The sequence below is a fragment of the Pseudophryne corroboree genome, chromosome 2, assembly GCF_028390025.1.
Source record: "Pseudophryne corroboree isolate aPseCor3 chromosome 2, aPseCor3.hap2, whole genome shotgun sequence".
Lineage (NCBI taxonomy): Eukaryota > Metazoa > Chordata > Amphibia > Anura > Myobatrachidae > Pseudophryne > Pseudophryne corroboree.
Window position 1 is genome coordinate 342,156,038 of NC_086445.1, and position 27,922 is coordinate 342,183,959.

The 27,922-nt window shown below is 44.6% G+C and overlaps 1 protein-coding gene across 1 annotated transcript in view; it reads right to left on the minus strand.

The window, feature by feature from the left end:
- The window catches only part of UGGT2 (UDP-glucose glycoprotein glucosyltransferase 2), an 813,961-nt gene that overhangs the window by 284,393 nt on the left and 501,646 nt on the right, over positions 1-27,922 (minus strand). The window contains exon 20 of the mRNA XM_063953033.1: positions 20,721-20,815. Within this exon, the coding sequence (XP_063809103.1) occupies positions 20,721-20,815 (95 nt within the window). The remainder of the gene's footprint in view (positions 1-20,720; positions 20,816-27,922) is intronic.

Genomic DNA, 27,922 nt, shown 5'->3' on the forward strand with positions numbered 1-27,922 from the left:
TCTCTTGGGGAACTCTGCTGCATGGATTACTTACTAGTGATCAGCGGGTTCGGTTTCTCGGAAACCGAACCCCCCCGAGCTTCACCCTTTTTACACGGGTCCGAGCCATACTCGGATTCTCCCGTATGGCTCGGGTAACCCGAGCGCGCCCGACCGTCATCATCCCGCTGTCGGATTCTCGCGAGATTCGGATTCTATATAAGCAGCCGCGCGTCGCCGCCATTTTCACTCGTGCATTGGAAATGTTAGGGAGAGGACGTGGCTGGCGTCCTTTCCGTTATTGTTGAACTTGATTGTGCTGTGCACTATTGCTTAATTGTGGGGAGGGCTGGGGAGCAGCTGTATATAGGAGGAGTACAGTGCAGAGTTTTGCTGATCAGTGACCACCAGTTATCCGTTCTCTGCCTGAAAAAAACGCTCCATATCTGTGCTCACAGTGTGCTGCATATATCTGTGCTCACACTGCTTAATTGTGGGGACTGGGGAGCAGCTGTATTATATAGCAGGAGTACAGTGCAGAGTTTTGCTGACAGTGACCACCAGTATACGTTGTCTGCCTGAAAAACACTCCATATCTGTGCTCAGTGTGCTGCTTTATTGTGGGGACTGGGGACCACCAGTATAATATTATATAGGAGGAGTACAGTGCAGAGTTTTGCTGACCAGTGACCACCAGTATATAATATATAGCATTACGGTACAGTAGGCCACTGCTGTACCTACCTCTGTGTCGTCATTAAGTATACTATCCATCTACATTCTATACCTGTGGTGCATTTTAGTTTTGCAGTTTGCTGACACAGTGACCACCAGTATACTATATATAGCAGTACGGAAGGCCACTGCTGTACCTACCTCTGTGTCGTCATTCATTAAGTATACTATCCATCTACATTCTATACCTGTGGTGCATTTTGGTTTTGCAGTTTGCTGACACAGTGACCACCAGTATACTATATATAGCAGTACGGTACGGAAGGCCACTGCTGTACCTACCTCTGTGTCGTCATTCATTAAGTATACTATCCATCTACATTCTATACCTGTGGTGCATTTTAGTTTTGCAGTTTGCTGACACAGTGACCACCAGTATACTATATATAGCAGTACGGAAGGCCACTGCTGTACCTACCTCTGTGTCGTCATTCATTAAGTATACTATCCATCTACATTCTATACCTGTGGTGCATTTTAGTTTTGCAGTTTGCTGACACAGTGACCACCAGTATACTATATATAGCAGTACGGAAGGCCACTGCTGTACCTGCCTCTGTGTCGTCATTCATTAAGTATACTACCCATCTACATTCTATACCTGTGGTGCATTTTAGTTTTGCAGTTTGCTGACACAGTGACCACCAGTATACTATATATAGCAGTACGGAAGGCCACTGCTGTACTTACCTCTGTGTCGTCATTAAGTATACTATCCATCTACATTCTATACCTGTGGTGCGCCTCTTTTTTTCTTTGCATCATGTGCTGTTTGGGGACTATTTTTTTGAAGTGCCATCCTGCCTGACACTGCAGTGCTACTCCTAGATGGGCCAGGTGTTTGTGTCGGCCACTTGTGTCGCTTAGCTTAGTCACACAGCGACCTTGGTGCGCCTCTTTTTTTCTTTGCATCATGTGCTGTTTGGGGACTATTTTTTTGAAGTGCCATCCTGCCTGACACTGCAGTGCCACTCCTAGATGGGCCAGGTGTTTGTGTCGGCCACTTGTGTCGCTTAGCTTAGTCACACAGCGACCTTGGTGCGCCTCTTTTTTTCTTTGCATCATGTGCTGTTTGGGGACTATTTTTTTGAAGTGCCATCCTGCCTGACACTGCAGTGCCACTCCTAGATGGGCCAGGTGTTTGTGTCGGCCACTTGTGTCGCTTAGCTTAGTCACACAGCGACCTTGGTGCGCCTCTTTTTTTCTTTGCATCATGTGCTGTTTGGGGACTATTTTTTTCAAGTGCCATCCTGTCTGACACTGCAGTGCCACTCCTAGATGGGCCAGGTATTTGTGTCGGCCACTAGGGTTGCTTAGCTTAGTCACACAGCGACCTTGGTGCGCCTCTTTTTTTCTTTGCATCATGTGCTGTTTGGGGACTATTTTTTTGAAGTGCCATCCTGCCTGACACTGCAGTGCCACTCCTAGATGGGCCAGGTGTTTGTGTCGGCCACTTGTGTCGCTTAGCTTAGTCACACAGCGACCTTGGTGCGCCTCTTTTTTTTCTTTGCATCATGTGCTGTTTGGGGACTATTTTTTTGAAGTGCCATCCTGCCTGACACTGCAGTGCCACTCCTAGATGGGCCAGGTGTTTGTGTCGGCCACTTGTGTCGCTTAGCTTAGTCACACAGCGACCTTGGTGCGCCTCTTTTTTTCTTTGTATCATGTGCTGTTTGGGGACTATTTTTTTCAAGTGCCATCCTGTCTGACACTGCAGTGCCACTCCTAGATGGGCCAGGTATTTGTGTCGGCCACTAGGGTTGCTTAGCTTAGTCACACAGCGACCTTGGTGCGCCTCTTTTTTTCTTTGCATCATGTGCTGTTTGGGGACTATTTTTTTGAAGTGCCATCCTGCCTGACACTGCAGTGCCACTCCTAGATGGGCCAGGTGTTTGTGTCGGCCACTTGTGTCGCTTAGCTTAGTCACACAGCGACCTTGGTGCGCCTCTTTTTTTTCTTTGCATCATGTGCTGTTTGGGGACTATTTTTTTGAAGTGCCATCCTGCCTGACACTGCAGTGCCACTCCTAGATGGGCCAGGTGTTTGTGTCGGCCACTTGTGTCGCTTAGCTTAGCCATCCAGCGACCTCGGTGCAAATTTTAGGACTAAAAATAATATTGTGAGGTGTGAGGTGTTCAGAATAGACTGGAAATGAGTGGAAATTATGGTTATTGAGGTTAATAATACTATGGGATCAAAATGACCCCAAAATTCTATGATTTAAGCTGTTTTTTAGGGTTTTTTGAAAAAAACACCCGAATCCAAAACACACCCGAATCCGACAAAAAAATTTCGGTGAGGTTTTGCCAAAACGCGTCTGAATCCAAAACACGGCCGCGGAACCGAATCCAAAACACAAAACCCGAAAAATGTCCGGTGCACATCACTATTATTTACCTGATGTCTACTTTATGTATCCCTGCTAACTTTGTTGCGTTGCTTGTTAATATAGTTCTGGCCTTTATTGTGAATGTAGCATGACTGACCCCCCCTCCCTTTATTTCTTTTTTTCGATAGGGGGGCAGTGATGGTGTTGGATTTGTGTCTTTTTAATCTGGGTGCACATGATGCTATGCAAGGACCTAATAGTATAGCCTCCCTTGTTGTTGCGGATACGTGTACTGTTAGTTTAAAGTGTTACTTATGTTGTGGGTTTAGTTGGGTGTACCTTCTCTAATGGGCGGGGGGCTCTATACCTTGGTGGTCATTCCGAGTTGATCGCACGTAGCAACTTTTTGCTGCTCGTGCAATCAACTAGACGCCGCCCATGGGAGAGAGGATTTTAGCATAGCAGGGCTGCGATCGCTTGTGCAGCCCTGCTATGCAAAAAAGTTTCCTGCAAAACAATACCAGGGTCAGACCTACTTACCTTGTGCAACGGATCCAGCGATGAAAGCCCCAGGATTGATGTCAGACATCCGCCCTCCAAACGCCTGCGTTCGGATCTCCACACCTGGAAAATGGTGAGTAGACGCCATGGAACGCCTCCCTGCCGTCAATCTTCTTGCGATCGCCGCAGCGTTCACTTTCAGTGCTGGCGGCATCACTGCCCAGCGTCAATCGCTGCCAGGCAACGACGCGCATGCGCATTGCGGGCACCGTGCAGCAGCAGTCCCGACCGGTTCGCACCGCAGCGAAGAACCGCTGCGTGCGAACGGGTCGGAATGAATGCCCTCATTAGTAGTGCCCCCATTAGTAATGCCCTTAATGGTAATGCCCCTGTGTAGTATTGCTCCCAGTAGTAATGGTCCCTGTAGTAATGCCCCCAGTCATTTAGTCCCATGTAGTTTGCCCCAAGTAGTAATGCCGCCAGTAGTAATGCGCCCAGTAGTAATGTGCCCCCAGTAGTAATGCGCCCCTGTAGTTTAGCCCCATGTAGTTTGCCCCCAGTAGTTTGCGCCAAGTAGTAATGCCCCCAGTAGTTCAGCCCCTGTAGTTATGCCCCCAGTAGTAATGCCCCTGCAGTTATACCCCCAGTAGTAATGCGTCCCAGTAGTTATGCCCCCAGTAGTACTGTGCCCCTGTAGTTATGCCCTCAGTAGTAATGCGCCCCTGTAGGTTTGCCCCATGTAGTTTGCCACCAGTAGTAATGCCCCTGTAGTAATGACCCCAGTAGTTTAGCCCCTGTAGTAATGACCCCAGTAGTTTAGCCCTTGTAGTAATGCCCCCAGTAGTTTAGCCCCTGTAGTTATGCCCCCAGTAGTTTAGCCCCTGTAGTTATGCCCCCAGTAGTAATGCGCCCCTGTAGTTATGCCCCCACTAGTAATGTGCCCCTGTAGTTATGCCCTCAGTAGTAATGTGCCCCTGTAGGTTTGCCTCAGTAGCTTGCCCCCAGTAGCTTAGCCCCTGTAGTTATGCCCCCAGTAGTAATGCCTCTGTAGTTATACACCCAGTAGTAATGCGCCCCTGTAATTATGCCCCCACTAGTAATGTGCCCCTGTAGTTATGCCCTCAGTAGTAATGCGCGCCTGTAGGTTTGCCCCATGTTGTTTGCCCCGAGTAGTAATCCCCCCAGTAGCTTGCCCCTTGTAGTTAGCCCCTGTAGTTTAGCCCCCCTGTAGTTATGCCCCCAGTAGTAGTCACACATTTAAAAAAAAACAAAAAAAACACCACACTTACCAATCCCCGCTCCCGCTGTGATCCTCCTGGCGTCCGCTTCACTCCGCTCCCCAGCACTATGAGAGAGACGAGATGACATCTCTCTTCATAGCGCGCACTGAGCCGGGAGCCGGAGCTCAGTAGTGCCGCCGGCTGTGCAGGGAGAGCCAGGCGCCGCAGATAACACAATCTCAGCAGGCGCCCGGCATCTCCCTGCGGCGCCGGCACACATCGGGTTAGGTGAGCCGGAGGAGGCGGAACTGCGTTCTGTCTCCAAGTGGAACTGACGGAACGCAGTTCCGCCCCGTTCCGGCTCACTTTAACCTGATAATAACGTTATAGACCCTGTCCTAGATAGGCATAGCAAAACCTTGTCGGGCCAGAAACGTAGTGTGGGCCAGTTTGCTGAGCTGGTAAAGGAGATGAGATTGGGGGATGCCTGGCGGGAAAAACATCCCCGTGTCACGCAGTTTTCATGCTTTTACCCCACACACGCTGCTTTTTCTAGGATAGACCAATCCTTGTTGTCCCGCAATTAATTGCCAAGGGTCCGGTCAGCTCAACACAAAACTATAGGCATCTCCGATCACTCCCCATTGGTGTTGCAAATTGACTTGGGGAAACAGAAGGGGCAAGCCTTTTGGAAACTAAGGGGGTAATTCAGACCTGATCGTAGCAGCAAATGTGTTAGCAGTTGGGCAAAACCATGTGCACTGCAGGAGTTGCAGATATAACATTTGCAGAAAGAGTTAGATTTGGGTGGGTTATTTTGTTTCTGTGCAGAGTAAATACTGCCTGCTTTATTTTTACACTGCAATTTAGATTTCAGTTTGAACACATCCCACCCAAATCTACTCTCTCTGCACGTTATATCTGCCCCACCTGCAGTGCACATGGTTTTGCCCAACTGCTAACAAATTTGCTGCTATGATCAGGTCTGAATTACCCCCTAAACCCATTATGGCTTACATGCATGGGTCTGGGCTCTGAGCTGGAATCTGCATGGCGGGAGTTTCTGGAGGTGAATACTGGCTCAGGTACTATCACTATACTGTCAGCGTCCGGAGTCTTACCGGTACGCTGGGGCCGCGGGGCTGGCTTCCTTGGCGTTGTGCGGGCAGCGGCGGAGGTGGGCTGTTGCGCCGGATCCGTGGGCAGCAGTAGCGGAGGTGAGGGGGTCCGCTTGTGGCGGCGGGACGCCGCTACAGCGGGTCGCTCTTGCTGAACCGTTGCTTGGAGACCAGGGGCAGTGAGCAATGTGGCTTTGCAAAAAGGTCTGCATTACTGGGCGCCGCCATGTTGGAGACCAAGTTTTAAGCATAGTTCCTGTTTCCTGTTTCTTCCAGCCAATCCAGGGGAAGCTCTCCCTATAAAAGGGGGCTGGTTTAGGACAGGGATGCCAGTGCTTCAAGTTACAACCCTGTTGTAGGTGCTTTAGCCTGTGCTCCCAGGATTCCTGCTGTATCTTGGTTCCTCCTGATCCTGCTTGGTCGGTTCTCTGTTGCTGCTGCAGCCCTGCCGTTTCTTGCCTGCTACTGCCTGTGGAAGCGCTCCTGGAAAACCCGGTCCAGTAAGATTCTTTGGGCACAGTCGGCCCCGGGTCTTCTGCCTCGTCTTTCAAGCCACACTCCACAGATCTCTTTCACCAGCCACGCCTTTGTACCACTGACCACAGCCTGCAAATTATTATGTTCAAGCCTCGTTTTCCAAACCACAGTCCACAGTCCTGGTCTCCAGCCACGTTTTCAACTACCATCCACAGTTCCACAGTTCATCATCTACAGTCTCGTCTTTCAAATCACAGTCCGCAGTTCTTCACCTCCAGCCACGTCTTTAACCATTGTGCTTCAGCCTCAGTTCCCTACCTCAGCCCTGTACATAATAAATACTTTCCATTGACTCTCAAACCCCGCCTACGTTCTTCATTGCTCCGTGTCCCATGCGAAGGAACTATATCCAGCCCCCTCATCTGGTTCATTCACAGCCTGCTACCTCCTCAGGCAAATCTCAGCTGCCGGATCCTCAAACCCTGCCAGACGTGACATATACTATGGGATGCTGTTAAATCCTTTTTACAGGGCACACTGATACAGCGAGTTGCAAGTCTAAAATCCTCTTATAAGTCAAGGGAATTGGAACTGGAGGCCTCATATAGGTCTTCTGAAGCTCAATATTTGGTGGATGGCCTTGATGGCTTTAAAATGGCCTGGCTGGAAAGAATGCTTGGTTGAGAGGGCTGAATATAAATTGTTGTCTGCTAAGCACTCGACTATGCTACGGGTGACAGGCCGGGATGAATTGATAGATCAGCTGAACGTAGTGCTCACCCAAACCCTTGATATAGCTGCAGAATTCCTTGATTATTATAAACTCATGTATAGCTCTAAATTGACGTATACTGCTCCTGAGATACGGGCTTACCTAAATACTATATATATGCCTTCACTGTCACTGGAGGCGACTGCTGAAATTGAAATTGCTATTAAATCCTTTCCGGGAGGGAAGGCACCGGGCCTGGATGTTATATTCCATGATTTGTATAAAAACCACATTGACTTCTATGTGCCAAGGCTGTTGGCATTGTTTAATGACCGGTTTGACTATGGTTCCCTACCTCAGTCCAGGTCTGAGGCGCTGATCGTAGTGCTGTTGAGACCAGATAATGATCCTAAATGGGTTGACTCCTATAGGCCCATCTCCTTATTGATTACTGATGTAAAAATATTGGCTAAGGTCCTGGTACTTAGGCTTAATTTGGTTATAACTCAACTGAACCATGATGATCAGACTGGCTTTATGCAGGGCAAATCTACGTCAATAAACCTGAGACGTCTATTTACGCACCTGCAGGTCTCGCATGGGGACACCCGCTGTTCTGTCATAGGGCCTAATTCAGACTTTATCGTAGCCGTGCAAAATTTTGCACGGCTTCGATCAGTTATTCAGACACGCGGGGGGACACCCAGCACAGGGCTAGTCGCCGAGCATATCTGGTTCTTCCCCGTCGCACAAGTACAAAAGCAACGCAACGAGTAACTCCCTACCAGTGCAGCTCCTGTGTGCTTGCAGGGAGCTACTCGTCGCTGTCCGGGTCACAGCGGCTGCGTGCAATGTCACGCAGCCACCGCGGTCCGCCCCCCGCATGGTCCGGGCATGCCTGCGTTGCCCGGACCGCACCCCTAAAACGGCGGCCAAACGCCACCAGCCCTGGTGTGCGGTAGGCCATAGTGCCCTCATACATATTCTCTGGATTTTCTTGTATTATTACCTGCTATCATCATGATGCATTCTTTGTATTTGCTATTGCTATTCATTATATGTATAAAATGTACTCGTTCTACTGAGGCTTTGTTTACAATCTATGGAGAAGCTTAGTGGATATACCACAATAGAACTGCGCTCAACCCCTAAGGTGTGTGTGTTTAGCTAACGAATGCACATCAGATGTAATAAAGGATAATGTATGAACAGACCCAAATTTGAGTTTGCACTTGGATATAGAAATCACAAAAATAACAATATGATGCAAATTAATTGTTGTGAGCCACTGTATTTATTGTATACTGGCCAATCTAAAGGTGTGCGGTTAATGCCCAGGGTGGGCGATATTGTCTCTTATAAAGTTCATGCAGGTTATAATACAGACTGCGGCGTCCCGCACATCTACTGTTGAAAAGTCTTTAGGAAAAAAATAATAATAATAAATGCTGGTGTTGGTAAAAAATCTTTAAAACCTACACGATGCCCTGAGCTTACGGTGGTGGCATAAGTGGGGTAAAAAGTAGTGATGAGCGGGTTCGGTTTTACTCGGTTCTCAAAACAGAACCTTATGGGCTATCCAAAACACGTGACATCCGTGAGCCAATAAGATGCCGTTTTGAGAACCGAGTAAAACCGAGTAAAACCGAACCCGCTCATCACTAGTAAAAAGGGGTCTCCGGACTGGTTTCCCCTCTCTGCCCCTGCTGCCCGTGGTGCGTCCTTGTTCAGACGCCCCCCGGGTGCAGGCCGGTCAGAGAGGTGGACCTGTCTAGCGGCGGGGAAAGGATTCAGATGCCGCTCTGCAGAGCGGCTAGCTGCGCCTCTCCCACCGCTTACAGAGAACTCACCTGTCGCCCGCTCCAGCCGCACACCGCGCTCCGTCACCGGCTTCCTCCGCTGTCTGGTATCCTAGCAGCGCTGCTGGCTTCCGGGTTGGTCCGGTCACGTGACCGGGTCTTTTCGACGTGGGAAAGAGTCTTTCTGATTAAGTCTTTGAATCTGTAGTGGTTCTTTCTTTGTAGTTCCTCCAACACGTTTCAACCTTTCGGTCTTCCTCTGGGAGTGCTTGAAGTGTCTAGATTGACATGATTTATATGTTTCTGAGGGGGCCATACCAGTTCTGATAGGATGAAGGATTGTATCACTGATTGGGCCTCTGACCTGTCTATCAAACTAGACCTGTTCTGATTTGTATGTTTCTGACTGGGCCATACCAGTTCTGATTGGATGAAGGATTGTATCACTGATTGGGCCTCTGACCTGTCTATCAAACCAGACCTGTTCTGATTGGATGAAGGATTGTATCACTGATTGGGCCTCTGTCCTGTCTATCAAACCAGACCTGTTCTGATTTGTATGTTTCTGAGGGGGCCATACCAGTTCTGATTGGATGAAGGATTGTATCACTGATTTGGCCTCTGACCTGTCTATCAAAGTCAGTGTGTTATTTCTCTAAAGTGGTAGGGTCCTATTTCCAAAATTAGAGTCTGATGTGACATAGCTGATCTAGTATAATGTTTAGGAGAAATATACAAATAATACAGATATCTTATTTATGTAGTTGTTAAATCCATGTTTGTAATGCCTCTGCATCATTATATATTAGAAATAAGTGCCCTATATTAATATTTGTAGTTCTCCTGCTGATGGTGTCTAAAATGAGGAAAAGAGGGGTGTACAGTATTCGGATGATGTTGTGCTACTGTTGTAGTATCTGACCTTATTGTCTTTAAGATTATTTGCAGATGACCGACCTGATCTCATTGTCAATATTGAGACCCCTAGGGGCTAGGGTCCCCATATTGACAATCATGCTCAATTCTTCTGTGTTGATTTTGTGAATAAAGTCCCCTCCTCTCCAGTTTCTTTTCACCTCTTTTAACCCCGTGAATTTGAGTAATGTGGGATCTGAATGATGGTAGTCCCTAAAGTGTAAAGATAACGGGTGTTCTTCCGTCCCCTTCCTGATGTTCCGTACATGCTCGGCTATTCTTGCTTTTAACGGTCTTATTGTCCTTCCTATATTGTGTTTTACGCACGGGCACTGTAATATGTATATGATGCCCTGGGTGTGGCATGTTAGCCTGTCCCTAATCCTAAATTCATAGTCATTGCTCAGAGATCTCATGTTGCATGTGGGTGCAGTGCTTTTTGCGCCCGTGGTTTTGCATCCTATACAAGTCCCACAGTGGAAAAAACCTCCTTTCTTGTGCGTCCCATCTATTGTGCTTTGTGTTTTGTTAGTTGGTGGTATGCAGCTGTGTACTAATTTTTGTTTTATATCGGGGGCTTTTCTGTATACCACCTTTTGATTTTGGTGGTAAGATTTTGGCTAAGGTGTCGTCTTGTAGTAATATGGGCCAGTGTTTCTCAAGAATCTTCTTCACCTTGTTCGCTTGTTGTGAGAACTGTGTAATGAATAGAGGTTCTTCAATGCTTGTTACCTGTTCTGGTTTCTTGTTGTATTCTAGAAGTGGTGCGCTATCGTTTTTTCTCACTGTGGTGAAAGCCTTTTGAATTAACTCTGGGTGGTATTTCTTTTCTCTGAATCTATTGCTAAGGGTGGTCCCTTGTGTGTCATAGTCACTGATTCTGGAGCAGTTCCTCCTTAATCTCTTGAACTGGCCCATTGGTATACCTTTGAGCCAGGTGGGATGGTGCCCACTGGATGCCAAGATAAAGATGTTGACATCTACAGTCTTATTGAATGTGTTGGTGTGTATGGCACCTTCATGTATAAATATATTGAGGTCTAAGAATTCTACTGTCTTGTTGCTATAGTTGGTGGTGAATTTCAAATGCCGATCATTCTGGTTGAGGTTGGAAATTAAGTTTCTGAGTGATTCCTCACTTCCCTGCCAAATGAAGAATATATCGTCTATGTACCTGGTCCACAGGACGAGACTTGCGCCAAGCTCCGGGTCTGACCAGATGGTATCATCTTCCCATTTGCTCATAAAGAGATTTGCGTAACTTGGCGCAAATCTTGTCCCCATTGCGGTCCCCGTGGTTTGGAGATAGAATTGGTTGTCAAACCATGCATAGTTGTGTGTCAATATGTATTTGATGCCCTCCAAGATGAAATCTCTTTGTTCTATAGTCATATCTGGATCGGTTTCTAAAAAATGTTTTGTACTGCAGATTCCTTGTGAGTGGTCTATTATGGAATATAGAGAGGTGACGTCGCTGGTGACTAGCCAACAGTTGTCACTCCATGTAATGGATTGTAATTTCTGTAGAATGTCTGTAGTGTCTTTGAGATGCGATTTCTGTGATTTAACACATGGCTGTAAGAAAATGTCAATGTACTGGGATAAGTTTGAACTTATGGAACCTATGCCTGATATAATGGGCCTCCCTGGGGGCTTCGTCGGATGTTTGTTTATTTTGGGTAAGTAGTAAAATACGGGTATTATAGGGTGTAGTGTATTGAGATATGTGTGTTCTTGGATTGATAGGATACCTGTGTCCAGACCTGTTTTCAGAAGGGTCTGTAGTTGTTGTTGAAAGGACTTGGTGGGGTCTCCTTTCATTTTCTGATATGTTGTAGTATCGTTCAGGATTCTGTTGGCCTCTGCCATGTAGTCGTGTTTGTTGATTAACACTATCCCCCCTCCCTTATCAGCTGGCTTGATGATCAGGTCAGTGTTCTTGCATAGAACATTAAGGGCTTTTCTTTAATTGTTAGTGAGATTGAGTGATTTGGATTTGGTGATGGTATTGTCCAATTTCATAATGTCTTTTTCTACCATACTGGTAAAGGTGGCTATGTTATTGCCCATCATGTAACTGGGGTAAAACTGTGATTGAGGTTTCAAGTCGGTGTGTAAAAATGGATCCTTGTTAATGGGTTTGTGTTGTGGTATCTGTGTTTTATGGAAGTATTTCTTGAGGGTTAGTTTTCTGGTGAATTTTTGAATGTCCATGTAGGTCTCGAATTTATTCATAGGTGCGGTTGGGGCGAATTTCAATCCTTTGTCTAGGGCACTGATTTGGTGGGTATCTAGTGTAACGTTGCTCAGGTTAAATATGCCCTGTCCTTTCTTGTCCATATTGTTCATGGTCCATGTTTTACTTTTTTGTCCTCCCCTGCATCCTCGTCTGGTTCGGATAGTTTCCTCTTTGTGGATTGATGAGGTGTTTTGACAGACTCTTCCTGAGGGTGGTGGCCTGTCACTAGCCCTAAAAAATGTTGTTCTCCACATAGTGAATGTTTAGCTGTTGTTGGTTCTCTAGTGGATGCAGTTGTGGCAATGTTTGCACTAAGGTCTGTAATTGGTGAAGTTGCTGTATTCAATGCTCTTAATTCGGTATCCAGCCACCCTTGTTCTAAGGATTGTCTTGCTACCTCTAGTGACGGATCTTCTTCTATATCATAGATGGAGAAGGAAGTGTCGTAATCTGTACTGGTTGTAGAGTCGAATGATGTGTTTTTAATGTCCAACTCTGAAACAGTAGGAGCTATTTTTGGGGGTTGTGTGTGTGAAGTTTTTTCATATATTGTTGATAGGTTAGTTCTAACCTCTTGTATACGGGTGTCCTTGGTTGTCCCTTGTTTTTTGTGGTCAGGGAGTGTGTTCTATCTTTAGTCTGGTTGTCAAATTGATGTTGTTTGTGTATTATCTTGTTGTGAGTTTTTTGTCCTGCCCTATGGTGCACCCCAAATTTGTCTCTCAGTATTTTGTTCCTTTTGACTAGTATGATCTTGTCTTCTCCTTGCTTAACTCTTTTGAGTGTAAGTTCGGTAAGGGCGTGAAATTCCTGATCATGTTCAAAGGGTTCAAGATCTGTGTTTATCTGTTTGATGTTTTGCTCTAATTTGGCTAGTTCTCCTGTATGCATCTCTATTAGGAGCTGTATCAGTTGGTGTGAGCATTCATCTAGTACGAGATTCCATTTCTCAGTAAATGTGGTGTCTGAATTGTATGATGCTGGTGTTTTCTTGACTTTTAGTCCCTTGGGTATGACTTTGTTTGCTTGGTACCAATTAAGCGTTTGTACATCCCACCATAATTTGTTTTCCTTTGTGATTAATTTTTCGAGATGAGTGAATTGGTTAAAGAAATTAGTAGTATTAGGTACTGGAGTGGGAGTGTGATTAAATTGTGAGAATAGTGTGTGTGTGCCCTCTTTTCCCTGTCTTCTTGGTTTTAAAAGACACCCATAAAGGTACAGGGTATTTCTCTTGCTGCAGAAGTGGAACAAAAAGTACAACACTATAAATTGGAGGGTTCTGCGCACTGAGTGTTTTTATTCTATAGCTAGCCGGGGTGTGCTGCTCGTTCTGATGGGTGTTCCAGCCCACTTATACGTAAATGGAGAAGCTTAGTGGATATACCACAATAGAACTGCGCTCAACCCCTAAGGTGTGTGTGTTTAGCTAACGAATGCACATCAGATGTAATAAAGGATAATGTATGAACAGACCCAAATTTGAGTTTGCACTTGGATATAGAAATCACAAAAATAACAATATGATGCGAATTAATTGTTGTGAGCCACTGTATTTATTGTATACTGGCCAATCTAAAGGTGTGCTGTTAATGCCCAGGGTGGGCGATATTGTCTCTTATAAAGTTCATGCAGGTTATAATACAGACTGCGGCGTCCCGCACATCTGCTGTTGAAAAGTCTTTAGGAAAAAAATAATAATAATAATAAATGCTGGTGTTGGTAAAAAATCTTTAAAACCTTCACAATGCCCTGAGCTTACGGTGGTGGCATAAGTGGGGTAAAAAGGGGTCTCCGGACTGGTTTCCCCTCTCTGCCCCTGCTGCCCGTGGTGCGTCCTTGTTCAGACGCCCCCCGGGTGCAGTTCGGTTAGAGAGGTGGACCTGTCTAGCGGCGGGGAAAGGATTCACATGCTGCTCTGCAGAGCGGCTAGCTGCGCCTCTCCCACCGCTTACAGAGAACTCACCTGTCGCCCGCTCCAGCCGCACGTCGCGCTCCTTCACCGGCTTCCTCCGCTGTCTGGTATCCTAGCAGCGCTGCTGGCTTCCGGGTTGGTCCGGTCACGTGACCGGGTCTTTTCGACGTGGGAAAAAGTCTTCCTGATGAAGTCTTTGAATCTGTAGTGGTTCTTTCTTTATAGTTCCTCCAACGCGTTTCAACCTTTCGGTCTTCCTCTGGGAGTGCTTGAAGTGTCTAGATTGACATGATTTATATGTTTCTGAGGGGGCCATACCAGTTCTGATTGGATGAAGGATTGTATCACTGATTGAGCCTCTGACCTGTCTATCAAACCAGACCTGTTCTGATTTGTATGTTTCTGAGTGGGCCATACCAGTTCTGATTGGATGAAGGATTGTATCACTGATTGGGCCTCTGACCTGTTCTGATTGGATGAAGGATTGTATCACTGATTGGGCCTCTGTCCTGTCTATCAAACCAGACCTGATCTGATTTGTATGTTTCTGAGTGGGCCATACCAGTTCTGATTGGATGAAGGATTGTATCACTGATTGGGCCTCTGACCTGTTCTGATTGGATGAAGGATTGTATCACTGATTGGGCCTCTGACCTGTCTATCAAACCAGACCTGTTCTGATTTGTATGTTTCTGAGGGGGCCATACCAGTTCTGATTGGATGAAGGATTGTATCACTGATTGGGCCTCTGACCTGTCTATCAAACCAGACCTGATCTGATTTGTATGTTTCTGAGTGGGCCATACCAGTTCTGATTGGATGAAGGATTGTATCACTGATTGGGCCTCTGACCTGTTCTGATTGGATGAAGGATTGTAGTACACTGATTTGGCCTCTGACTTGTCTATCAAAGTCAGTGTGTTATTTCTCTAAAGTGGTAGGGTCCTATTTCCAAAATTAGAGTATGATGTGACATAGCTGATCTAGTATAATGTTTAGGAGAGATATACAAATAATACAGATATCTTATTTATGTATTTGTTAAATCCATGTTTGTAATGCCTCTGCATCATTATATATTAGAAATAAGTGCCCTATATTAATATTTGTAGTTCTCCTGCTGATGGTGTCTAAAATGAGGAAAAGAGGGGTGTACAGTATTCGGATGATGTTGTGCTACTGTTGTAGTATCTGACCTTATAGAAAAAAGACCCGGTCACGTGACCGGACCAACCTGGAAGCCAGCAGCGCTGCTAGGATACCAGACAGCGGAGGAAGCCGGTGAAGGAGCGCGGCGTGCGGCTGGAGCGGGTGACAGGTGAGTTCTCTGTAAGCGGTGGGAGAGGCGCAGCTAGCCGCTCTGAAGAGCGGCATCTGAATCCTTTCCCCGCCGCTAGACAGGTCCACCTCTCTGACCGACCTGCACCCGGGGGGCGTCTAAACAAGGACGCACCACGGGCAGCAGGGGCAGAGAGGGGAAACCAATCCGGAGACCCCTTTTTACCCCACTTATGCCACCACCGTAAGCTCAGGGCATCGTGAAGGTTTTAAAGATTTTTTACCAACACCAGCATTTATTATTATTATTTTTTTCCTAAAGACTTTTCAACAGTAGATGTGCGGGACGCCGCAGTCTGTATTATAACCTGCATGAACTTTATAAGAGACAATATCGCCCACCCTGGGCATTAACCGCACACCTTTAGATTGGCCAGTATACAATAAATACAGTGGCTCACAACAATTAATTCGCATCATATTGTTATTTTTGTGATTTCTATATCCAAGTGCAAACTCAAATTTGGGTCTGTTCATACATTGGGGCAGATGTATTATCCTGGAGAAAGCATAAGGAAGTGATAAACCAGTGATATGTGCAAGGTGATATAGGCACCAGCCAATCAGATCTTAACTGTTAATTTACATATTGGAGCTAATTGGCTGGTGCCTTTATCACCTTGCACATATCACTGGTTTATCACTTCCTTATGCCTTTTCCAGTTTAATACATCTGCCCCATTATCCTTTATTACATCTGATGTGCATTCGTTAGCTAAACACACACACCTTAGGGGTTGAGCGCAGTTCTATTGTGGTATATCCACGAAGCTTCTCCATTTACGTATAGGTGGGTTGGAACACCCATCAGAACGAGCAGCACACCCCGGCTAGCTATAGAATATAGACACTCAGTGCGCAGAACCCTCCAATTTATAGTATGTTTACAATACAGTTTCAACTAATTACATGGGTTTGCTGACAAAATTACATGACACATTTGTTGGTTTGTACTGTATAAGTATTTACTGTTTGCAATGCAAATACTCAAAAACTATTGCATTTAAAAAAATAAAAAATCCTGAGATGACTAGTCTGTGGAGACATGTCAGTCACTGAATCGGCATCCCCAGGTGAGTTAAGAGGTTCTGAGGAACCGTACTGCTATGACAACTGTTGTGTCTTTTGCTGTAGTCGCACCTGCAACTTTATGCTGATGTCACTATAAGCTCTTCCCCTGGTGTCTGAATGTGCAAGGACAGAGACGCCCAATTTCAGCATCTATAGATGCTGTAATAATGCTTAGATACCACCATCAGACACACCATCGAAACCTGCATCAGCCGTCTTTGCGTACATACACTGTAATACATGCACCGTAGGAGATTTTAGAGACTTCTGTGCACAAGTAGCAAAACAAAACACTCAACTCCCTGAACATCAGCACTGAATGCGACTCAGAATCAGGCCATATATGTTTTTACTATCCAAGAGTTAACTCCAATCACTCTCTTATTTCTACCTGGTCAAACAAAAAGTAAAGCAGGCAGAACTTCAGACATGGACTAGAAATAACTGAAATGTAGCAGGATGTTAACATACTTTTTTTTGAATCAACTAATCAAACACCTACTGTATGCAGGTTTTTCAATAAAATTATAGTAAATTAGGTTTAAATAGCTGTTATTTACATGATCTGATTTAAAAAAAAAATTCAACAATTTTGGGACATTTTTGAAGAAAAAAATGCTTTACATAGTTAATAAAAAAAATAAATGTTTTTACCGCGCATATTAGATATACAGGAAAGTGTTTTCATTTTACTGTATAACAACACTAATGTCTCTCAAGTTACACCTCTCTCAGGTCTTCACAGTCCTGTAAGAAAAGCAGCCAGCAGCATGGAGTGGGCATTCCTGAGCATCACCAATAACTGCCTCCTGATGACAGAGAGAGCCTGGGGAAGGAATGACTGCAGTGAGCCCAGCCTGAGAGGATTATCCTATAGCCTTGGATAACTGATCACTGTGACAGCGGGGAGGCGTAGCTGGTATCCGATCAGATGGTCGACACTCATTAGGTCGACATTGACATGGTCGACATGGACAAATGGTCGACACATGAAAAGGTCGCCATGAGTTTTTAATTTTTTTTTCTTTTTTGGAACTGTTTCATACTTAACGATTCACGTGGACTACGATTGGGAACGGGAGTGGAGCGAGTCATGCGAGGGGACGCGGTGCACTAATTGGTGTTACCTGTCACTTTACGCAGAAAATGACTCCAAAAAAAGAAAAAAAAACTCATGTTGACCTTTTTATGTGTCGCCCATTCATGTGTCGACAATTAGTCCATGTCCATTAGTCCATGTCGACCATGTCAATGTCGATGTCAATGAATGTCGACCTCAACATTGTCAACCATTCATACCGGAACCGCCATAGCTGTAGTGTTCCATTAATATTTGGGCTGTAGGAAAGGGAATCTCTTACTGCAGCCACGGCCAGGGAGAGAAGTAGGAGGCTGTAGGGTGGAGCCATGGTCAAGAGGGGCTGGCCAGACACTGCATGTCCAGTGGCTACTGGAATATTAGCTTCCAGCAGCTGCAGGTGGCTGTTTCTGTCATAAGGTCGCATCAGATGTGCCTGTAGCAGAGAAAACCTGGCTTGGTGTGGTCACATGAGGCAGGCAAGTGATTAAAGGGGACAAACCCCTTATTCAAGTTTAGAGTTTTCCAGTTAAAGTGCAACTGTGCAAACAAAATGATACAAACTCGCATTATGAAATATTAACGAGTGTTTTCTGTACAATAATATAAAGAAGCCCACTGTAACATTTCAATGTTACAGTATGTAATGAAACCCAAGCAACCACTGAAAATATACTTATCATTCTAGTTACACAAGTATCCTAAATGCACTAAACCACACTATTGTGTGTCCAAGAGCTCAATATTTAATCCATGCTGCAATTTTTACATCCAATACAGTCCCCACCATGTGACATGGTCATTATGCAAGGCAGATCATAAAATGTCATAGGGCGCGATGGGGAACCTTTAGCACTCCAGCTGATGTTGAACTACACATCCCAGCATGCCCTGCTACAGTTTTGCAATTTGGCGAGGCTAAAACTGTAGCAGGGCATGCTGGGATGTTTAGTTCAACAACAGCTGGAGTGCCAAAGGTTCCCTATCACTGTCATATGGGGAAATGTACTAAGAAGTGAAAAGAGTGGAGAAGTGATTCAGTGGAGAAGTTGCATGGCAACCAATCAGCAGTTAATATTTATGATTTTCACTACTATAAAATTATTATAAAAATTATACAGAGCAGCTGATTGGTTGCCATGGGCAACTTCTCCACTGGCTCACTTCTCCAATCTTTTCACTGCTTAGTACATCACCCCTTAGAGTTATATTTATCCAACCAGATATCTCCTTAATTAACCACTTAACTGATGATTTAATTAAGAAATACAACCTAGTGATGAACTCAATGGCAGCACGGTGTACTTCCTGCCCATGAATGAAATTTTAGGTTTACTTAAAGTACAACATTCTAGAATGGATGAACAATCATGTACCATATATACTGTAATATCATGGTCAAGTGAATAATATGCTGGTCATGGACACTGGGTTTTATAGGTGTACATTTGGTTATATAATATGATTGAATTAAGAAGTTTATTATGCCATCACAAAGGGCACTTTTTAAAATTGGACAATGGTGCAGTAACTCCCTATCAACCAAATGTTTACTTTCATTTCTGTACTGGTACTAAGAAAATCATAGAGAAAGTGGGTTATTGTTTTTTATTTAAAAAAAGTATATGTAATTCCCTATATTTACTTACTTCTTTTGTTACTTTTTTTTTTTTTAAACCTAACAAAATTGTGTGTGTGTGGGAAGGGGGTTAAGATGTCTAGTGTGCATTCCAAATAATTTCTCACTACTAAATGTGGGTTAAATAGACAATATTTACAGTTATTAACAATTTGTTGAAATACTACTGTGCTATAGCACAATTTGTTACAATTTTGTATAATGCAATAACGTACATAAATTGCAGGTGGAACTCACAAAAGGGTTTGAAAGTAGTTTTCAGAAATGCTTCAAGTAAAAGTATAAAACAGTCAAAAGCACGCGAATACACACAGTGGAAATTTTCTACTATCATCCATTGTTCAGTATTGCTCTTTCCACAGTAGCTCTTTTATAAAGTTACCATTCCCATTCCATTCTATTACATACAGCTACATTTACTCCCATAACTTTAGGTATATGACACATTTCAAAAAGCAGAGACTTCCATGAAGCAACTACCTGTAATCCACACTACACATTTGTCAAAGCAAGTCTGCCTAGCAGTTATTTGTTTAGAGACGAACCTCCCTCATACTGTATGATAGTATTTGCTCTAGGAGAGTGAGTGAGATCTTGCAGGATACATTCAAATAAGTATAAACCATCCATTTATCGCATGTACATTATTCAGGTTATTAATACACAGCCTTTTATATATATTACTGTCAACTGGTCTTACTCTACCACTTAACGGACTAATATTTATTAAAAAAAATGCTCAGAAATTGTGTTGTTTATAATTAAATTAGGTTAAGAGCATTTATTTAAAGTATATCAAACAATTTTATTAAAAAAAAGTTTTAAAAAAGATATAGACATTGGTACAAACATTGATAGTCGAAACATTGTGATCTTCGATGGTTGGAACATCGCTACTTCCCTTCCAGACACCCGATACTCTCTACATCTGCAGACATAAGGGGGGTGGTGGTGGGGGGTGCTGCCGGACTGATCGATCAGCAGTGATCGGCAGCACAGCAGGCACTGAGGTAACCAGGAAGCAAAGGGACCGGAGGTCTCTTTGAGAGCGGCAACTGCAGGAAGATGCTCTTCCTGCAGCCGTACAGAGGACTTTCTGACAGATTGCGTCAGATGCGACCATGTCAGGGAAGGCACTGAATTACGCAAACCATAAATTAAATATGAATCTAAAGTGCAACCTATATTGTAAGCTCCTTGGGGCAGGATCCTCTTCCCTCCTGTTCCTACAGCCCTTTTCTCTAGCACTTCAATGACCGCCTTCACCTACTGAACAGCCATTAAGACTTGGGATTCCTTTTGTTTGAAGCCAGTCGTCTTTTCAAGCGTCTCTACTCCTGTTAGTCGTGCCGTCATTATTGGAGACAGGTTCCACCCTTTGCCGATTACACCCTCTCTCACCATGCTTCCCAGATGTGTTGTGTACTGAGACTTGTGCTAATTGTTGCCTGTGCTCTGTTTTTGTTTTGGTTACTGTAATGTAATGTTCTGTGTACCCTGTACTGTCCTACTGTTGCTGTATGTACAGCTCTATGGATCACTTGTGGCACCTTAGAAATAAAATGTAATGATAATAATATTATAAGGTTGGTATAATGCCCACCTTACATACTGTACAGTAAAACATTAAACACTAGAAATTAGTAGAACTGTACCATGTGCTTCACAGCTTTAGAAAGCAGTTGTCTCCCAGCTGGCTTGTCAAAGTCAGCTATAATCCAGATGGTGACTGCATAAATTACATCCTCATCTGAAAGGAACAAATACCAGTCTAAGCATTTCAGCAGATATCATTAACATTACACACTGCACAAATAAGAAATTATTTAACATGCTCAAAATATGTTAAAATGTTAACAAGCAACATTGCTTCACAACTTAATTGTGAAATATAAGGTCAATACTCATAGCAGCACACTTACAAAGGTTATTAATTAATGCTAAAGAGAAAATGTATCATGAAGAAATATGCGTATACTACAAAATCTTATATATAATTGATTTCTACTTTGCATGCAGCAGAAATAAACGTGTTCTACTTTAAAAGGTCTCCAGTAAGAACACTCTGTATACATAGTATGCACCACAAAGACCTAGGCAACCATTAATATCCAATGCTCTATTGCTACCTCTGTATCAGTGGAAGGAAGGCACTCTCCATATATTGATAGTAGAAAAATACATATCCATTTTTATTGCATACAGGGATATTCATTCAAGTAATGCGCCAACGTTTCGACTCATACCCAGAGTCTTTATCAAGGCATAATTTCACAATTTTTATATAAACTAAAAATAAACAAATAAAGAAATAATCAACAAAAACTTATTGTGAGCATCTGAAATAATCAACAGGCTTCCAGATGCTCACAATAAGTTTTTGTTGATACAGAAGATGTTGTGAATACAGGTTAAGTATCCCTTATACAAAATTCAAAATCCCACATTTTTGGGTCCCCTACTGAGATAACATATATATATATTATATATAGATATATTATATAGATATACAATATAATCTCTCTCTCTCTATATATATATATATATATGTCATTATCTCAGTAGGGACCCAAAAATGTGTGATTTTGAATTCTGGATAAGAGATACTCAACCAGTATATATATATATATATATATATATAGAGAGAGAGAGAGAGAGAGAGAGAGAGAGACAAAAGATGAGGTAGTAAAGAGCGACCAAAGGTGCCGAATAATGCTAAAAGCAGAATAATAGTATAAAAAATGTGTACAAATTTATTGCAATGGAACGCACTATACAAAACTGGTTGTAAAAACACACAAGCTCATATAAAAAATAAATAAATAAATATATATATATATATATGACCCATAGAAAAAAATCAAAATTAAAAAAGGAAAGAAAAGAGCATAGTAACATAAAAACATATATATTACTTAAAAACTTTGGAGTATCACTTTAGCACAGAGGGTAAAAAATACTTTAAAAGTTTAAAAAGTACAAAAGAATAATACAGCGTTCATAAGGATGAAAAAGAGGAATTGAATAGCTTAACTTTGTGGTGAGGATAGATCAAAGAGTAGCACCCAACGCGTTTCGTCCTATCTGGACTTCATCAAGGGGTGAATGACTTTTAGCATAATGTGGCATACCATACAAAAAATGAACAAACACTTACCACCTAAATAGCACCAGTGAAAAGACATCCCCGGCGCCACTTCCCGCCGCACCGTCAAACATCCGGGCGCAGGCCAGTGACGTCGAGCAGTTCAAGGAACGCGTTGCATAGCAACACCTTTACAAACATAATATATACACACCATGGCAAACTGAGCAACAAAATAAGTAACATAGCATATACTAACTTAGGTACATACATTGTAACAAAATTGAATGAAAGTCAGACAGGAACAAAAACATTACATGCTGTATATATCAGTGCCGTAACTAGACATTTTACAGCTGTGTGCAAGAATCAGCATTGGTGCCCCCCCCCCTTCATATATAGAAATCAGGGTCAATGCACATGTCAAAAATATAGGGGCGTGGACACAGAACTCCCTTTTACACATTACGTTAGGTAGAGCTCCCTTTTACACAGTATAGCAGGTATAGTCCCCTTTTACACATTACGGCAGCAGAGTCCCCTTTTTTACGCATTACGGCAGGTAGAGTCCCCCTTTTTTTACACATTAGGCAGAGTCCTCTTTTTTACACATTATAGTAGCAGAATCCCCCTTTTTACACATTAAGCAAGCAGAGGCCACTTTTTTTTTTTACACATTACATCAGCAGAGTCCCCCCTTTTTTACACAATACATCAGCAAAGACCCCATTTTTTAAACATTAGGCTGGCAGAGCCCCCTTTTTTACACATTACAGTAGCAGAGCCCCCCTTTTAACACATTAAGCAAGCAGAGTCCACCTTTTTTTTTTTTTTTACACATTATGGCAGTAGAGTCCCAATTTTTAACACATTACAGTAGCAGAGTCCCCAGTTTTACACCTTAAGCAGGCAGAACTAGAGTCTCCCTTTTTTACACATTACAGTAGCAGAGTTTCCCTTTTTACACATTAAGCAGGCAGGGGTAGAGGGGAGGGTGGTGTGCGTGTGTGTGTGTGTTTGTTTGTTTCTATTCGCCTGTGGGGAGGCCACGATCCAGCATCCACAGAACGCTGACACTCTCCTCAGGTCCAGCAGCTGCAGCCACGCTCCGGAGCCCTGTACAGTGGTGACAGAAGACAGCCGGCGTCGCAAGCAGGGCTCAGTGATGGAGTGAGGGGAGCGGCGTTGCTCTGCAGCCCTTACCAGCGGCAGTGGGAGAGAGCCGCCGACGCCAGTGGGACTCCGCCATGGAGTAGGGGGATAACCGCTCTCAGATGGCGGCTGCGGCACACCTCCCAGTTCCTTGCAGACACAGCGGGACTTAGGGACGGCAGCAGCAGGACTCAGAGACGGCGGCAGCGAGACAGGGGGAAGGTGTGTGCTGCCAGATGGTGCCTACGATAGCACTCACACTACTTGCGGAGGCGGGACACAATCGGCGACAGCAGTACTTGAAGTAGTGATGCCAGATGGTGCACCTTCAGTGCATTTGCGCTGTGGGCCAGGGATCATCAGCACACACCTAGTTACAGCCCTGGTATATATTCAATAACAGGCACACTTGGTAGAATCTTATAGAAAATAGGATTTTAATTACCTACCGGTAAATACTTTTCTCATACTCCACAGAGGATACAGGGGTAGATTTAGTACCATGGGGTATAGACGAGTCCACTAGGAGCCATGGGAACTTTAAGAATTTAATAGTGTGGGCTGGCTCCTCCCTCTATGCCCCTCCTACCAGACTCAGTCTAGGAAACTGTGCCCGAGGAGACGGACATACTTTGAGAGAAGGATAGATAAGGAAAGTGGTGAGATTCCGAACCAGCACACACAACAAGAGGAAAGCCAAGCTAACCAAACTTGAAACAGGTACAGCAATGGCTGAAACAATATTACTTAACCAAGTAACAGAGCAGGAAGAACGAAGCCCCGGGCGGGCGCCCACTATTCTCTATGGACTACGAGAAAAGGATTTACCGGTAGGTCATGAAAATCCTATTTTCTCTTACGTCCTAGAGGATACTGGGGTCCATTTATTACCATGGGGATGTAACAAAGCTACCAGAGAGTGCTGAGGTTCCTGCAGAACTGATTGACCAAACTGAAGGTCCTCAGAGGCCAAAGTATTGAACTTGTAGAACTTAGCAAACGTGTTCGAACCTGACCAAGTATCGGCTCGGCAGAGCTGTAAAGCCGAGACACCCTGGGCAGCCACCCAGGAAAAACCCACTGACCTAGTAGAGTGGGCCTTTACAGATTTTGGACATGGCAAACCTGCCGTGGAATAAGCATGCTGGATAGTAAGCCTGATCCAGCGTGCAATGGACTGCTTTGACGCAGGACACCCAATTGTATTGGGATCATAAGGAACGAACAGCGAGTCCGAATTTCTGTGACGAGCTATTCGCTTGACATACACCTTCAAAGCCCTCACAACATCCAAAGACTTTGAAGTAGCAGATGTGTCGGTGACAACCGGAACCATCATAGGTTGGTCGATGTGAAATGCAGACACCACTTTAGGAAGAAATTGCTGACGAGTTCTGAGTTCAGCTCTGTCCTCATGGAAAATTAAATAGGGACTTTTGTGAGACAAAACCCCAGCTCTAATACACGTCTTGCTGAAGCCAAGGCCAACGGTGTGACGGTCTTCCACATAAGATATTTTACATCCACCTCCTGTAACGGTTAAAACCAGTCCGATTGGAGGAACTGCAGCACCAAATTGAGATCCCAAGGTGCCGTGGGAGGCACAAAGGGAGGTAGTATGTGCAGAAAACCTTTCAAGAATGTTTGGACCTCAGGGAGAGAAGCCAATTGTTTCTGAAAGAAAATGGACAAGACCGAAATCTGGACTTTTATGGAGCCCAGATGCAGGCCCACATCCACACCTGACTGCAGAAAAAGCAGGAAACGTCCCAGATGAAATTCCACCACAGAATAAATTCTGCTCTCACACCAAGAGACGTATTTCTTCCAAATACGATGGCAATGCTTAGATGTTACCCCCTTCCTGGCTTGGATCATAGTCGGGATAACCTTGTTAGGGATCCCTCTCCTGGCTAGAATCAGCCAGTCAACTTCCATGCTGTCAAGGGTAGTCGCGGTAAGTCCTGATAGATGAACGGGCCCTGTTGCAGAAGATCCTCGCGAAGAGGTAGAGGCCACGGATCGTCGAGGAGCATCACCAGAAGGTCCGCATACCAGGCACTTCTTGGCCAATCCGGAGCAATGAGTATTGCTTGAACCTTTTCCATTTTTATTTGTTTAAGAATTCTTGGGATCAGAGGACGTAGAGGAAACACGTACACCATCTGATAGTGCCATGGAGTCGTCACAGCGTCCACCGCCACTGCCTTTTGGTCTCTCGACCTGGAACAATACCGCCTGAGCTTCTTGTTGAGAAGAGAGGCCATCATGTCGATCTGTGGATATCCCCATCAATGTGTCAAGCACCTAAACACTTCCGGGTGAAGGCCCCACTCTCCCGGGTGCAGGTCGTGTCTGCTGAGGAAGTCTGCTTCCCAGTTGTCTACTCCCAGAAAGAGGACCGCTGACAACACCACAGCGTTTCTTTCTGCCCAGAGGAGAATTCTTGACATCTCTGACATTGCTGCTCTGCTTTTCGTTCTGCCTTGTCGGTTTATGTACGTTACTGCCGTCACATTGTCTGACTGGACCTGAATGGCCCGATCTTGAAGAAGATGTGAGGCCTGCAGAAGGGCGTTGTATAGGGCCCCGAGTTCCAGAATGTTGATTGGAAGGATGACTTCCTGACTTGACCATCTTCCTTGAAACTGCACTCCCTGAGTGACTGCTCCCCAACTCTTGAGGCTTGCATCTGTGGTTAACAGAATCCAGTTCTGAATTCTGAACCTCTGACCCTCGACGAGGAGCCTTCGTGTTGGCTCTAGGTGAGATTTTGGAAGGTTCAGAATCCACCCGTGATCCTGGAGGAGTTTGGTTGAGAGACCAATGCTGTACAGCAACCTTTCCCTGGATGATGCTTTTATCAGGAATCGTCCAGGTACGGAATTATGTTCACTCCCTGTTTGTGGAGTAGAAACATCATCTCTGCCATCACCTTGGTGAACACCCTTGTGCCGTGGAGAGAACAAATGCCAGGGCCTGGACTGGTAGTGATAGTCCTGCAGTGCAAACCGCAGACAAGCCTGATGAGGCGGCCTGCCATCCAAAAGCTGGTACAGACTCAAGTCATTTTTCCAGTTCCACCTCATCTGCAAAACAAGGGGTATTATATCAACTTGTTTGTAGTACCGAAACCGGACGGTTCAGTAAGACCAATTTTGAACCTCAAGTCGTTGAACCCGTACTTATGAGTGTTCAAATTCAAGATGGAGTCTCTGAGAGCGGTGATCTCAGGTCTGGAGGAAGGGGAATTCCTAGTGTCTCTGGATATTAAGGATGCGTACCTTCACATTCCGATCTATCCTGGCACGAACTTGACCAGATTCTGACTGTAGAATTATAGTCGGGCTCCCACCTGACAGCCTTCCAGGCATTGCGGTCCACTGCCATGCTGAAGGCATTGAGGAAGCAAAGCCTGAGCTCTTTTCCTGAGCACTGGCAGTTGCTGATTTGCGTGGTTTACCTCTAGCGCCACTGGAGGACGTAGAAGCACCTCTGGATTTGCCCATCCGAAAGGACTGCAACTTAGAAGAAGAATAACTCTTCTTGGTAGGGAGGGCTGTGGAAGGGAGATACATAGACTTACTCGCAGTAGCTGTGGAGATCCATTTGTCTAGTTCATCTTAAATAAGGCCTCTCCTATGAATGGTAGGCTTTCCACGCCTTTCCTGGAGTCCGCGTCAGCAGTCCACTGGCGTAGCCACAAGCCCCTGAGTGCTGACACTGCCATAGCGGTGGTGCGTACATGAAGCAAGCCTATTTCTTTTATGGCTTCCACCATAAAGTTTGCATAGTCCTGTATATGCTGCAGGAGTAAAACAACATCTTCCCTAGACAAGGAATCTAACCCCTCAATTAGGTTACCTGACCATTTTGCAATGCTTTTGTGATCCACGCACATGCAATAGTGGGTCTTTGGGCCACCCCAGCAGCTGTGTACAATGATTTGAGTGTAGTCTCAATTTTACTACCAGCCGTGTCTTTCAGGGAGGCTGCATCAGGAACAGGCAATACAATTTTACGTGACAGCCTAGAGAGTGATGCGTCCACTATGGGTGGATTTTCCCATTTTTTCCTATCCTCCAGAGGAATAGGAAAAGATGAGAGCAACCTTTTAGGGATCTGAAATTTCTTATCAGGATTAACCCATGGTTCTTCAAACAGGGTATTAAATTCCTTTGACGCAGGAAAAGTGACTGAGGACTTCTTTTTTACATTAAAATAAGATTCCTCACACTCCTCTGACACCTTATCAGGAATATGCAGAACATCTCTGATAGCCTCTATAAGAGCCTCTATTCCCTGTGACAGAGCCGCATCATCCCCCTCCAAATCCACCTCACCCTCCTCCATGTCTGACCTGTCAGCGTCAGACTGCAAGATATGGGCCAGAGATCGCTTTTGCGGACAAATGGGAGGGGATTGAGACGCTGTGTTGGGGACTGAGTCTCTGTTCATAAACTCATCCACAGTCTGTTTTAAGTATTGCGTCTCTTTCTCATTGCGGGACAATTTTGTAGAAAGAGTGGAGATAATTCCTTTAAGAGAATTAACCCATTCAGGTTCAGCCACGCTCTTCTGTGAACCCTGAATACCCAGTAGTGAGCCCCCTGGTGAAGA